At 46.3% G+C, this 12,500-nt stretch overlaps 1 protein-coding gene across 1 annotated transcript in view; it reads left to right on the top strand.

Moving 5' to 3' along the window:
• The window catches only part of ptprt (protein tyrosine phosphatase receptor type T), a 515,405-nt gene that overhangs the window by 286,115 nt on the left and 216,790 nt on the right, over positions 1 to 12,500 (top strand). The window contains exon 10 of the mRNA XM_063214792.1: positions 7,115 to 7,411. Coding sequence (XP_063070862.1) covers positions 7,115 to 7,411 — 297 coding nt within the window. The remainder of the gene's footprint in view (positions 1 to 7,114; positions 7,412 to 12,500) is intronic.

Consider the following 12,500-nt stretch of genomic DNA (forward strand, 5'->3'; position numbering starts at 1 on the left):
CAAAATACCTTAACTTCCTATTTTCTTAATTTTGACATTAAAAACAATCAAATTGGCTCATTATATGTATTCACATGATAAAGGTGGTCTAAAACACCCCAAACATGACATTAACTAATTTTTGACCAAAATTGATGTTAAGGTCTTTTGCCTTTGTAGGGCAGTATAGTCCTACTATTTGCTTTCTCCTCCGAGCTGTGAGTTTCCCGGCGACAGCCTTTATATAAATCCCTGCAGCCATGATTTTAAAAACACACTGTACAGTAGCTCCACAGTCCATTCATTGTCTAAAAAAAGGGATGCACGATGTATCGGCCAGATGTATCAGTATCGGCCGATTTTTGACATTTCTTAACACATCGAACATCGGCCTGATGGGTAAAACTGGGCCAATGTTAACATCAATGTTTTTTTTATATATGTTACGGTTCTAAAAGATTGGACTTGAGGGTGACTTTCATTGTTTGTCTTCTAGTTTGTCTCTATTTTTTATCTAATTTTATCACAGGGAGTTAAAAAGCCTTTTTGGAAATAAGAGGACATTCAAAAATTCAGCTTGTTTGCATCATTGTCAGTCTGTGTTAAATGTTATCTCTTTAAAAAAAAACAAAAAAAACATTGTTATGTAAGGGTTAACGTTCGGCGAGAAGGTCGCTACCGTGGAATAGCAGCACGACAGAGAGAATCTTTAGACCCCGACGCGGAGCGGAAGTGCTGAAGTGCTGAAGTGCTGCTATTCCACAAAGCGACCGACTCGCTGAAAGTTAACCCGCTTATTATATGGATATACTTAAATGACTCACACATGGCGGGGACATTTCTTTAGGCCTATTTAATGTTAAGATTGTTGCTGCGCAAAACAAAACAGTGCCGTTGTGGAACACCGCTAGGCAACAGCTAGGTAGCCAGGACAACAGGTGTTGTCTATCACAGCAGCTGATTAGAGTCTTTGAAAAGTCGCTTTAGCAGTGAAAAGTCTTGTTGCCATTGACAGCGGTCTGTTATAGACCAACCCGTCCGTTATCGAAAAATAACAGACGTGCGAACGTTGGGGAGCCCCATTGAAATGAATGGAGCATTCGACCGATGACGTCACACCATATAATATCGGTTGATATAGGTTATCGGCCAAAACTGCAAGATCAATATCGGATATCGGTATCGGCCGAAATTTTTAACATTGTGCATCCCTAACTGTACACTTTGCTGCCCACTGCCCCAAGAGTTTCTGTCGACTACCTGACCCGTTGTTGACCCCCACAGCTTTAGGCTGTCTCCAGTCGCCAGCGAGAGTTTCATTCAGTCCCGTTGTACATGCACACTGATGATTAAAGCACTTCCTGGGAGCACACAGTGACCGCCTGGATTTATATATATTTTTTATTTTTGTCCATCAAGTTCAGCGGGAAAACGGAGAGATACCAGACTTCAGAAAGCCTTGGATGAATTTGACAAGGCGAAACAGAAAAAGGCAGAGGAAGAACGAGCGAGCGAGCGCGCGCGCGCGCGAGAGAGAGAGAGAGAGAGACAAGAGATACAGACATACAGAGTTTGTGCAGCTCATTTTGTTTTAGCTAATTAAAAAAGTTGTCTTTTTTTTCCTCTTTTGGAGAACTTCTCTTCATGTGACGTATAGGCTGCAGCAGAGACCTGAACGGAGAAGTAATTAAAAACAACTAAAAAAAAAAATGGGTAGCTGCTACGTACAACATCTGTTCCTTTGCATGTTAACTCAATTTATTTAAGTCATGAATCTGCGTGTGGTTACTTCCTCCCCCGCCTTTTACCCCCTACCCCTTACCCCATCTTCTCTCAGCAAGCCATCAGGCAAGCTCTGAAGTGTTGGATATAAATTGAAGTGGATATGTGATCTCGGTTGAAAACAATAGAGCTGTAAGGGATGCGGAGTGAAGTATCTACCCTTATATGCAACCACTTTATGGGGCATTTTATAGTGCGGGTATAATGGAACTGTGTTTTTTTACCCCCTGCTTACCTTCTTTACCAGGTCAGTCTAGAGCCGTTTTTTTATGGGAATAAACTTTTAAATGAAGGAGGAGGGCAGAAATGGGGTTTTCCTGGGACTCCAGTGATGCATTTGTGTTGCCACAGTGCATGCTGGGAAAGGTTAGGTTGCCACCTCTTGATTTAGGATGGGGATAAAAGGCGCAACCTTGCAGAATGACTGAGGTTTATTTGTGTTAGACTGTGTGTGTGTGTGTGTGTGTGTGTGTGTGTGTGTGTGTGTGTGTGTGCGTGCGTGCGTGCGTGCGTGCGTGCGTGCGTGCGTGCGTGCGCGCGTGCGTGCACGTGTGTGTATGTGTCTGCGTGCGTTTGTTAGTGTGTGTGTGTTTGTACACCCATGTGTATGAAGAGGACCTGTGTGTTTATGTTGTTGTGCTTTTGGAATTTAGGCTAAGGGCATTTTAAAGTTTTACTAGCGTGGCCGTGCGCCACTTGCCTTGATCTCATTTCACGTGGTGGCGGGAGCATTTAGACAACAGCTGCCCATCTCCGGGGGGCACAAAGCGACGCCGAGCTGGGGACGGCGATTTATCCTGTCTTACCCTCTCCCCCCCCTCCCCCTCCCCCTTCCCCATCCTTCCCCCTAACTGCCCCCTCCCTCTAGTGATGGGATATTCGGCTCTTCTTTGAGATGCGGTTCTATTGGCTCTTCTTACTATGGAGAGCCGTCTCTTTCTGCTCCCAAACGGCTCCCTCTATATATTTTTACATAATTAATACATTAAAAGTTTTAATTTTATTTTACAACATTTTGTTTCATTATTGACATTTTGAAGCACTTTGGGCAGTGTTTACTGTGTAAAAGGCTTTATGAACAACACTTTTATCATAATCAGTCGTTAATAATGACCCAACATACCCAAATACAAAGTAAATTAAAAAGGTATTAATACATACTATGCATTTCTGATCGCTGTGAGAGTGTCTGTAACACCTTCTCTATCCACTGGCACTTTTAGAGCATACACACAATGAGAGGGAGGGGGAGAGAAGGACAAAACAAACAAAAAAACAAAAACGGCTCCCAAAAAAAATCCCAAAACGGCTCCCATTGCAGAGCGGTTCGCGACCGACACATCACTACCTCCCTCTCCCTCCCCGGTCGCCGCTACCACCTCTGTTTAAAGATAGCGAGCGACGCGGCGCGGCGCTAGATGGGCCAGGTGCAGGTGGCTGGCTAGCTATCTCGGACACACTATTGATATGTTTATTGCTAGCAATTTCCTCTTTGTTCTTTAGTTTTTTATTTTCGGTGTGTGTGTGTGTGTGTGTGTGTGTGTGTCCAGGTGTGGATGAGTGCCTGTGTGTGTGTGTGTGTGTGTGTGTGTGTGTCCAGGTGTGGATGAGTGCCTGTGTGTGTGTGTGTGTGTGTGTGTGTGTGTGTGTGTGTGTGTGTGTGTGTGTGTGTGTGTGTGTGTGTGTGTGTGTGTGTGTGTGTGTGTGTGTGTGTCCAGGTGTGGATGAGTGCCTGTGTGTGTGTGTGTGTGTGTGTGTGTGTGTGTGTGTGTGTGTGTGTGTGTGTGTGTGTGTGTGTGTGTGTGTGTGTGTGTGTGTGTGTGTGTGTGTGTGTGTGTGTGTGTGTGTGTGTGTGTGTGTGTGTGTGTGTGTGTGTGTGTGTGTGTGTGTGTGTGTGTGTGTGTGTGTGTGTGTTTGCAGTGGTGGGTGTGCATTGGGCATGAGGAGTGGGGGGTGGGGTTGTAAAAAGGGGACGTGCTGCTAGGGTTAGGTAGCAGTAGCTGTAGCAGTAGTGGTAGAGGTAGCCAGGGAGGGGCCGGTGACAGCTTTTGGCTGGGCGTCGGACAAAGTCATCTGAAAGGGCCCCCCCAACCCAATACATACCATGTAATGGGGACCCAACTCTAGGCCCCCTATATATCTCCCTGGGCCCTGGACAACTGTCCCCATTGCTGTCGTCGGCTGCCTTGGCGGTAGCGGTGGGGGTGATGAATGTAGCAGTGTGTTGGTGTGGGGGGCAAGAGCCAGAACCAGGCCGGCAAGATTGATCTCCATCGTGTGTTCTCTCCTCCGCGGAGCTCCCCAAAGTCTGGGATTAATGAGGCCTCTCCGCTCCCATCGATCAGCCAGCGCAGGGCAGAGCAGAGCAGAGCAGAGCAGAGCGCTCTGTACTGTGGGCAGACTCACCGCCGACCAACACCCGCCCTCTGCCCTGTCGCCAGTCCCAAACCCCCTACCCCAGCCCCCGCCACCTCCCCACAACACCCAACACCCCCCACCCAGTTTCCCTACCCATCCCCATCCCCATCCCCATCCCCATCCCCATCCCCATCCCCATCTCCTGCTCCGGCCCCATCTCCTGCTCCGGCCCCATCCGCATCCGCATCCCCATCCCTTTCCCCATCCCCATCCCCATCCCCATCCCCATCCCCCTCTCCATCCCCATCCCCATCCCCATCCCCATCCCCATCTCCATCCCCACCCTGTCCCCATCCCTGGGCCCCCATCCTCCATCTCCATCCCCATCCCCAGCCCCATCCCCATCCCCATCCCCATCACCTGTCTCATCGCCTGCCTCAGCCCCATCCCCATCCCCATCCCCATGCCCATCCCCATCCACATCTCCCATCTCCATCCCAATCTCCATCCACATCCCCATCCCAATCTCCATCTCCATCCCCATCCCCATCCCCATCTCCCATCCCCATCCCCATCCCCATCCCCATCTCCTGCCCCTGCCCCTTCTCTTGCCCCTGCTGCTGTGCAAGCAGAGGGGCCACCCAGGGCACTGTAACCCACCCTCTTGCCCCCCTCTTGCACCCCTCTCCCTGGGCACTGCTCAGTTGCTATTCCCGGCCGCCGCCAAGCAACCCCTCCCTTCAGATTGATGAGAGCATGGTTAAATTCCACCTGCTTACCACCTTACTCCCCACACACACAACCCACCCACCCTCCCTACACACTCCCACACAGTGTTGCCAGATTGGGCTGTTTCCCGCCCAATTGGGCTGCTTAGGATGTCCGTGTGCGGGTAAAAATGGCATGTTGCAGGAAAACCCGCCCAATTTTGCCCATAGAAATCAATAGAATTGGGCGGGATTTAGTGCTTCCAGGCGGGTTTTGAGCATTTTTTGGGCTGGAAATCATTAGTCTCATCTGGCAACCCTGCTCCCCCACGCCCTCGTAACAGTGTGTTAGGGATCTCCTAACGTCTCTCTCCGTGATGCAACTAAGTTTCGTTAACCCCCTCATCAACCCCCCATCTACACGCACCCCCCCCCTCAATTACACACACACACACAACCCCTCCCTCCGCCCCATGTGCAGATGGGCCGTTTTGTTGATCCAACGATATTGGATTTTACTGTCTCAAATTAGCAATCTCTTTAGGCCAGCTTTGCGAAATGAACCCAGATTAGCCGGAGATTAGTACCAATCAGTCTGAATGAAACCTGGGGATTTGGGGCATTTTGGATGTTTCAGCAGTATTATTTCTCAGCTTCCGCCGACCCCCCCACTCCGCTGTAATGTATATGCTGCTGCTCTCCATTTTGAGAGAGTTCTTCCACCCCATTTTTTACATATTAAACTGTCTGCAGTACAGAAGATATCTGAGAGCATTGAATGAAAATACAAATAAAGTAGTGGTTCACTTGTATGTCAGCAGAAAACTGACCTCTGTTTGTTCTGTCAAATCTTCTCAATAAAATGAAAAATGTTCATCACAAAATACAAATGAAATACTGGCCTTTTTCCTGCCTGAGCTCTTTGTGTGCTGCTTGGCTCTTTGACCTTGTCGGTTGCTTGGAGATTTTAAAATCTCTTGCCATAGATAGACAGACTAGACAAAAGACACACACAGAGCCTTTGTACAGTACAAATTGACATTTCATTGCCCTTTGTACAGTAAATATGGACATTTCAATGCCTTTTTTACAGTAGATATGGACATTTCAATGCCCTTTTGTTGTTTAGGTCAAATAGTAAAAAAAAAGACTAATTCAACGTCGTCCCTGTAGAGTCTTTGGTGAAAATGAGTGAAAACACTCAAAACAAAATGAAACAGCCTTTGCCATTCAGGTCTTGGAAATGCGGAGAGGCAGGAGAGTTTTGAAGGCTGGCCCTTGTGTGACCCTGAGGTCATACACATTTGGTCTTAAAGGCATCTTTTTGAACGGCTTATGGATAACTCATGAATAGTGAAGAGTCTTGAAAGTAGCCTACTGCAAATTCATGTCGATTTAGCTGAAAAAGCATAAAGTGGATAAAGCACAGTAGAAGAGAACTGAAATAGAAAAAAATGAATAACAAATTATGAATAACATGTATATTTTTTTATTCAAATATCCATTATATTAAGCCAATATGAAACCTTCATTTGTATGAGCTTGTAGGCTATCTTTTGATGGAGACCATGTGCATTGCAGATATACTGTAGTGTGTTTTAAACGTTAACAGTCTTAAAAGAAATGTGGCTTTGCGCCCAGGACGGTGGAGGTACTGAAGGGGGTGCTGACCAAAGAGACATTGCATGAAAACAGGAAATTCACAGGTTAACAGCTAACATAATAAATCCATAATTTGGTTAATTTAGTAACAGTATTCACTTGTATGGTTAATAGCTGTTTTTTGCTGTCTTGTGGATTTCTAGCAATATCAGCAGAACAACTATTAATGGCAAATCTAGCAATATTATGGAGGCTTTTTTTTTTAAAGTCCAAAAATGTGTCCCCGCTGGAAAGGTTTGGCAACCACTGACCTAAATGAAGGAGAATCATGACAGACAGCTCTAATAAAGACTCCCTCTCCCATCTCGCTCTCTCCTTCCCCCTCTCAGAGACATGGAAAAGCTCGTCTAAAATGTTTTAAAAGCAGGCGAATGACAAAGTGAACCTGACGAAGCGCAAGGCGAAACTCGTTGTTCACCTAAATAAAAAGCAGCAAAATTAAGTCCACCAGTGTGCGGTGATCGTTCTTCTTTTCCAAAAGCATGTTTTAAGAGTCAAAACATAAACATGGTGGACAGTGGCTTAAGAAAACAAGCTAAAAAACTAAGAGTCAAAGGCTAAGATACGGTATAAAATATATTTTTATTAAAATGTATTTATTTTTTCCCCTTTTTCCCCCTCTGCAGACCCGGTGCACGGGCCGCAGAACGTGAACGTGGTGGACATCCGCGCCCGGCAGCTGACCCTGCAGTGGGACGCGTTTGGGTACGCGGTGACGCGCTGCCACAGCTTCAACCTGACGGTGCAGTACCAGTACGCCTTCAACCAGCAGGAGTTCGCGGCCGAGGAGCTCATCCAGACGTCCACGCACTACACGCTGCGCGGGCTGCGACCCTTCGTCACCGTCAAGCTGCGGCTGGTGCTGGCCAACCCTGAGGGGAGCAAGGAGAGCGAGGAGATCGTCAAGCAGACCGAGGAGGACGGTGAGGGACACACACACAGACACACACATACACCACCACAGAGTAATATGGCTCATTGACACGCTCCCTCCCTCCGTCATGTTCAGCCAGACTCCATGCTCTTGCATCCAGAGCACCCAGACTTGAGAAGAATTGCTATTGATCTCTGATATCCACTCTGGCCGGTTTACATCCCCGGCTGATTTCACACAAGGCCAGCTGTGTTTGTGTGTGTATGTGTATGTGTATGTGTATGTGTATGTGTATGTGTATGTGTATGTGTATGTGTATGTGTATGTGTATGTGTGTTTGTCTTTGTGTGTGTATGTGTGTGTGTGTGTGTGTGTGTGTGTGTGTGTGTGTGTGTGTGTGTGTGTGTGTGTGTGTGTGTGTGTGTGTGTGTGTGTGTGTGTGTGTGTGTGTGTGTGTGTGTGTGTGTGTGCGTGTGTGTGTGTGTGTGCGTGTGTGTGTGTGTGTGTCTGTGTCTGTGTACGTGTGTTTGTTTGTGTGCGTGTGTGTGTGTGTGTGTGTGTGTGTGTGTGTGTGTGTGTGTGTGTGAGAGAGAGAGAGAGACAGAGACAGAGATAGACAGGGAGAGAGACAGAGAGAGAGAGAGAGAGAGAGCGACAGAGAGAGAGAGACAGAGAGAGAGAGAGCGACAGAGAGAGAGAGACAGAGAGAGAGAGAGACAGAAAGAGAGAGAGAGAGTGACAGAGAGAGAGAGTGACAGAGAGAGAGAGAGAGAGAGAGAGAGAGAGAGAGAGAGAGAGAGAGAGTTAATAGCCAGTGGATAGCTGTATTACTCCTCTCTGTGGATTTGGGAAGTGAGGTGGCTTTGGTGCAATGCCAGGATTTCCCATCAAAGAGAGATTTACTAAGATGAATGGGTGTCGTCCCATCCATGAGTGTGTTACGTACAATAGTTAGGTACAGTATTATTTTGCTGTTGTGCCAGCTAGAGGGTGTGTGTGTGTGAGTGTGTGTGTGTGTGTGTGTGTGTGTGTGTGTGTGTGTGTGTGTGTACCTGTGTGTGTGTGTGTGTGTGAGAGAGAGAGAGAGAGAGAGAGAGAGAGAGAGAGAGAGAGAGAGAGAGAGAGAGAGAGAGAGAGAGAGAGAGAGAGAGAGAGAGAGAGAGAGAGAGAGAGAGAGAGAGAGAGAGAGAGAGAGAGAGAGGCTGCTTCTGCTGCAATAAGACGTCCATAGAGGTTAGGTTAGGATGAGGACCAGGGCTTTTTATCACTGGCCCACTCTAGACTGGATATAAAGCTCCTGCTGGATCCTGGATCCTGGCCTTATCTGGGTAGTAGATGTATTTTATGAGAGATATTATACTGTGTGAACAGAAATAAATGGGCAGCATAAGGCCCTCTAACAATATGGTGTAACTGTAAGGCGATTAAAAGGATGAGAAAGTTTGTGAGGTCGCTGCAATAGACTGACCTATATCTCGTATGGTGTCCTTGCAGCCCCCTCAAACATCGCTGTAGCAGCTTCATTTTATCTTCTTCAAGTGGTGTTATTTTTATTTTTTTATTTAGCCTAGACACTGTATCCTGCATACAGAAAAAGCCCCTATTTAATTACATGTTTACATTTTCAAGAACTCCACCACGCACACAAGCCAATTTAAACATGGATGGTCAGTGTGGAAGTCAGGGGTTTTCTTGCAACTCTAATACATTATGTATGGGGCTGTTGACCAACTTTTCCAGCTATTTGTGGAAAGCACTGCAATTATTGTTCCCTGAGAAGAAGTAGTTCAACCAGACGCCCGGCTATGAAGTCACCCATGCACATCCCCAGCTCTTCAGACGCATTGGAATTAGCACTGAAATAATGAGCAGAATATTAGCAAGGACTCAACAACAGACGTCAGATGTCTGAGATTTTCTTTAATTTTCTTTATTTTCTTTAATTTTTTTTTTATTTGTTTGCCTTACCTATCAAGAAAACAAATGACAATGTGAAACATCAATGTGGTTGTCTTAGCTTACAAAACGTGTCATGACAACGTGGCAAAAAAATAGCTGCTTGTTCTGATGGCGGCCGTCTGTGATTGTCTCGAAGAATTGCATGAGCAGACATGAATACAGAGATGATGTGGATGGTGTGTGAACGAAAAAAAAAGAAAGAAAAAAAACCCATAAAATAGGCAGACTAGGAGATTGCATGGAAAACGAGTCTTGATACACTTTCAGTCCAACCGGGTCATTTGGGTCCAGTCACACGGTTGTGTTTGGTGCGGCTGAACGAATAGTAGCCCCCCTGCTGAATATTGTATGTGACAGAGGCAGAGCCCTATTTTATTTTTTTTAAACAGAGCTCAGAAATCACAGTAGTTAAAGTGCCATTTTCTCAAATGACAGGAGACAATCAGAACTGCACGCCCTAGAGATTTCTATCATGAAAAAAAGGAAATAAAATGGCATTCCGTAACCGTAGGCCCACTCACAAAGGAGTTTCATTCAAGTCCAGCCTTCCCTTCCCTCCCCCTGAGAGAATACAGGGCTAGTGTATAGTAGGCTATACACCATGCAAATGAAAATGCCTCACACACACACAGCTTCTGAAGGCAAGAAAATAATGAACATATCCCTATCTATCCCCGCATACCATTATGTGCTCTTTAAAAAAAAAAAAAACGAACAAAAAAAACCCAGAGTAAACATAGCATGTCATATTTCACGCCTTTGAAAGACCAACATGGTGGGTGTGTGTGCTCCTCCAATCAGGCGCACTGCCTCCAGCGTACAGCAGCAGCAGTGGTGATGGTGGTGGTGGTGGTGGAGGTGGTGGTGGTGGAAAGCAGAGCGAGAGTTTCACAAACGTGCTAATTGTGTTTTATTTTATACCATCTTTAATCTCTGGTTTGTAATTTTGCAATTAGCGCACGAGACAGCAGCTCCGTTTCCTCTGCCTGGCTAATTGCTGTCCCTCGATAATGACTTGAATATCGTATTGGTGTGGTGTAGTAAGCTGCGCAACACATGCCGTTTGTGAGCCTCCTACTCTTTGTTTTGTTGAGCATGACCATTATCAGAGGAAACACCTGGTGACTGATACTGTATGTACGTAAGAAATGAAGAAAAAACGCACACCGATGAACTCCCATTCAGTCTGAGGAAGGGTCAGTGTGGCCCAAAACGTCATGCATTAAAAATGGCTTAAATGGGAGTTCATGGGAGTGCGTTTTTTCTTCATTTCTTATGGATTTACTTTTTTGAACCTGCACCCGAAACCAGTCACTGGATGTGCGTGTTTTTTGATTGTGATACTGTATGTAAGCAGTGAAACGATGTGCTCAGAATATCAGTGTAAGTAAGTGCATGCAGTATGAACATATTACTCCTGGTGTAAATGCTTATAGGAGTCTCTATTCACAACTATCTAGACTAGGCCTGTAAAGGTAGACTGTATTGCAGTGGTTCCCAACCTATGGGCCAGGGCCCACTGGTTGGCCCTTAAGGTATTCCAAGTGGGCCTTGAAATCATCTTCCAAAAATGATAATCAATATTTTGGTGTGTGTTGCTGTTAATTCATTTCAGTTTTATTCTTAATTGGGTCAGAGGTGGGCCCCGAACATTTTTGACTATTTCGAGTGGGCCCCAAGTTGAAAAAGGTTGGCAACCCCTGCTGTATTGTATTTGTACCGAGCCGAACAGTGCTGTACCAAGCCGAACGGTGCTGTACCGAGCCGAACAGTGCTGTACCGAGCAGAACGGTGCTTTACTGAGCCGAACAGTGCTGTACCGAGCCGAACAGTGCTGTACCGAGCCGAACAGTGCTGTACCGAGCCGAACGGTGCTGTACCGAGCCGAACAGTGCTGTACCAAGCCGAACGGTGCTGTACCGAGCCGAACAGTGCTGTACCGAGCAGAACGGTGCTTTACTGAGCCGAACAGTGCTGTACCGAGCCGAACGGTGCTGTACCGAGCCGAACGGTGCTGTACCAAGCCGAACAGTGCTGTACCAAGCCGAACAGTGCTGTACCGAGCCGAACGGTGCTGTACCGAGCCGAACGGTGCTGTACCGAGCCGAACGGTGCTGTACCGAGCCGAACGGTGCTGTACCGAGCCGAACGGTGCTGTACCGAGCCGAACGGTGCTGTACCGAGCCGAACAGTGCTGTACCGAGCCGAACGGTGCTGTACCGAACGGTAGATTGACAGGCAACTCTGTTCATGTTTTTACATGATGCTGGCACTACATGCTATAGTGGCTCATGCAGAACGCTGAGAGAAAATTCAAGAAAGCAACAGAAAAGTGCTATTTCTTACGCTGATGAAATTTCCGACCCAAAGTAGCAGTGTGAATGTATTTTCCTATTATATATTCTGTACCGAAAATGTACCGAACCGTGACCCCAGAAATTAGTAAAGCTTGCCTTTTAAAACAATGTGCATATAGGCTACCCCTCCAAAAATGTTACGACTGCACCACAGATGGTTTCATGTAATCCTGATTAGGCATCAGGGATGAGCAGACATTTAACTAGCAGTAGCTCAAATTAATGATTTATCTCTTTGTGTGTGTGTGTGTGTGTGTGTGTGTGTGTGTGTGTGTGTGTGTGTATGTGTGTGTGCGTGTGCGTGTGTGTGTGTGTGTGTGCGCGTGCGTGTGTGTGTGTGTGTGTGTGTGTGTGTGTGTGTGTGTGTGTGTGTGTGTGTGTGTGTGTGTGTGTGTGTGTGTGTGTGTGTGTGTGTGTGTGTGTGTGTGCGCGTGCATGTCTGCGTGTCAGCTCAGGAATCATCTTGATATCCTAATCAGATTAAGTGGAACTGAGCCTCAGACTGATCTTGGGATTAGAAACTGCACCTAAGTAAATCTACCCTGTTTTTCTGAAGCATAAGCAATATTAACTTGTTTTGAATGTCCTTCGTGTTTGTCACCAATTCCAATGTTTTTTTTTTTTTTCTCGATACGTTTAATTTAACTACACCATGCATCTTTCAGAATTCGATTCCGTTTGTTTTGTTGTCTTAAGATACGTATGTGTCTTAACTAGGTTGTGTAAAATGACCCAAATACCTCACATTGATCTGATAAGAAATGTAATGCAGAGCAGCTTGCCTCCGTTTAAGGACAAATTGTATGTACTGATACACAGGTG

This window comes from Engraulis encrasicolus, chromosome 14 (assembly GCF_034702125.1).
Source record: "Engraulis encrasicolus isolate BLACKSEA-1 chromosome 14, IST_EnEncr_1.0, whole genome shotgun sequence".
NCBI classification, from domain to species: Eukaryota; Metazoa; Chordata; class Actinopteri; order Clupeiformes; family Engraulidae; genus Engraulis; species Engraulis encrasicolus.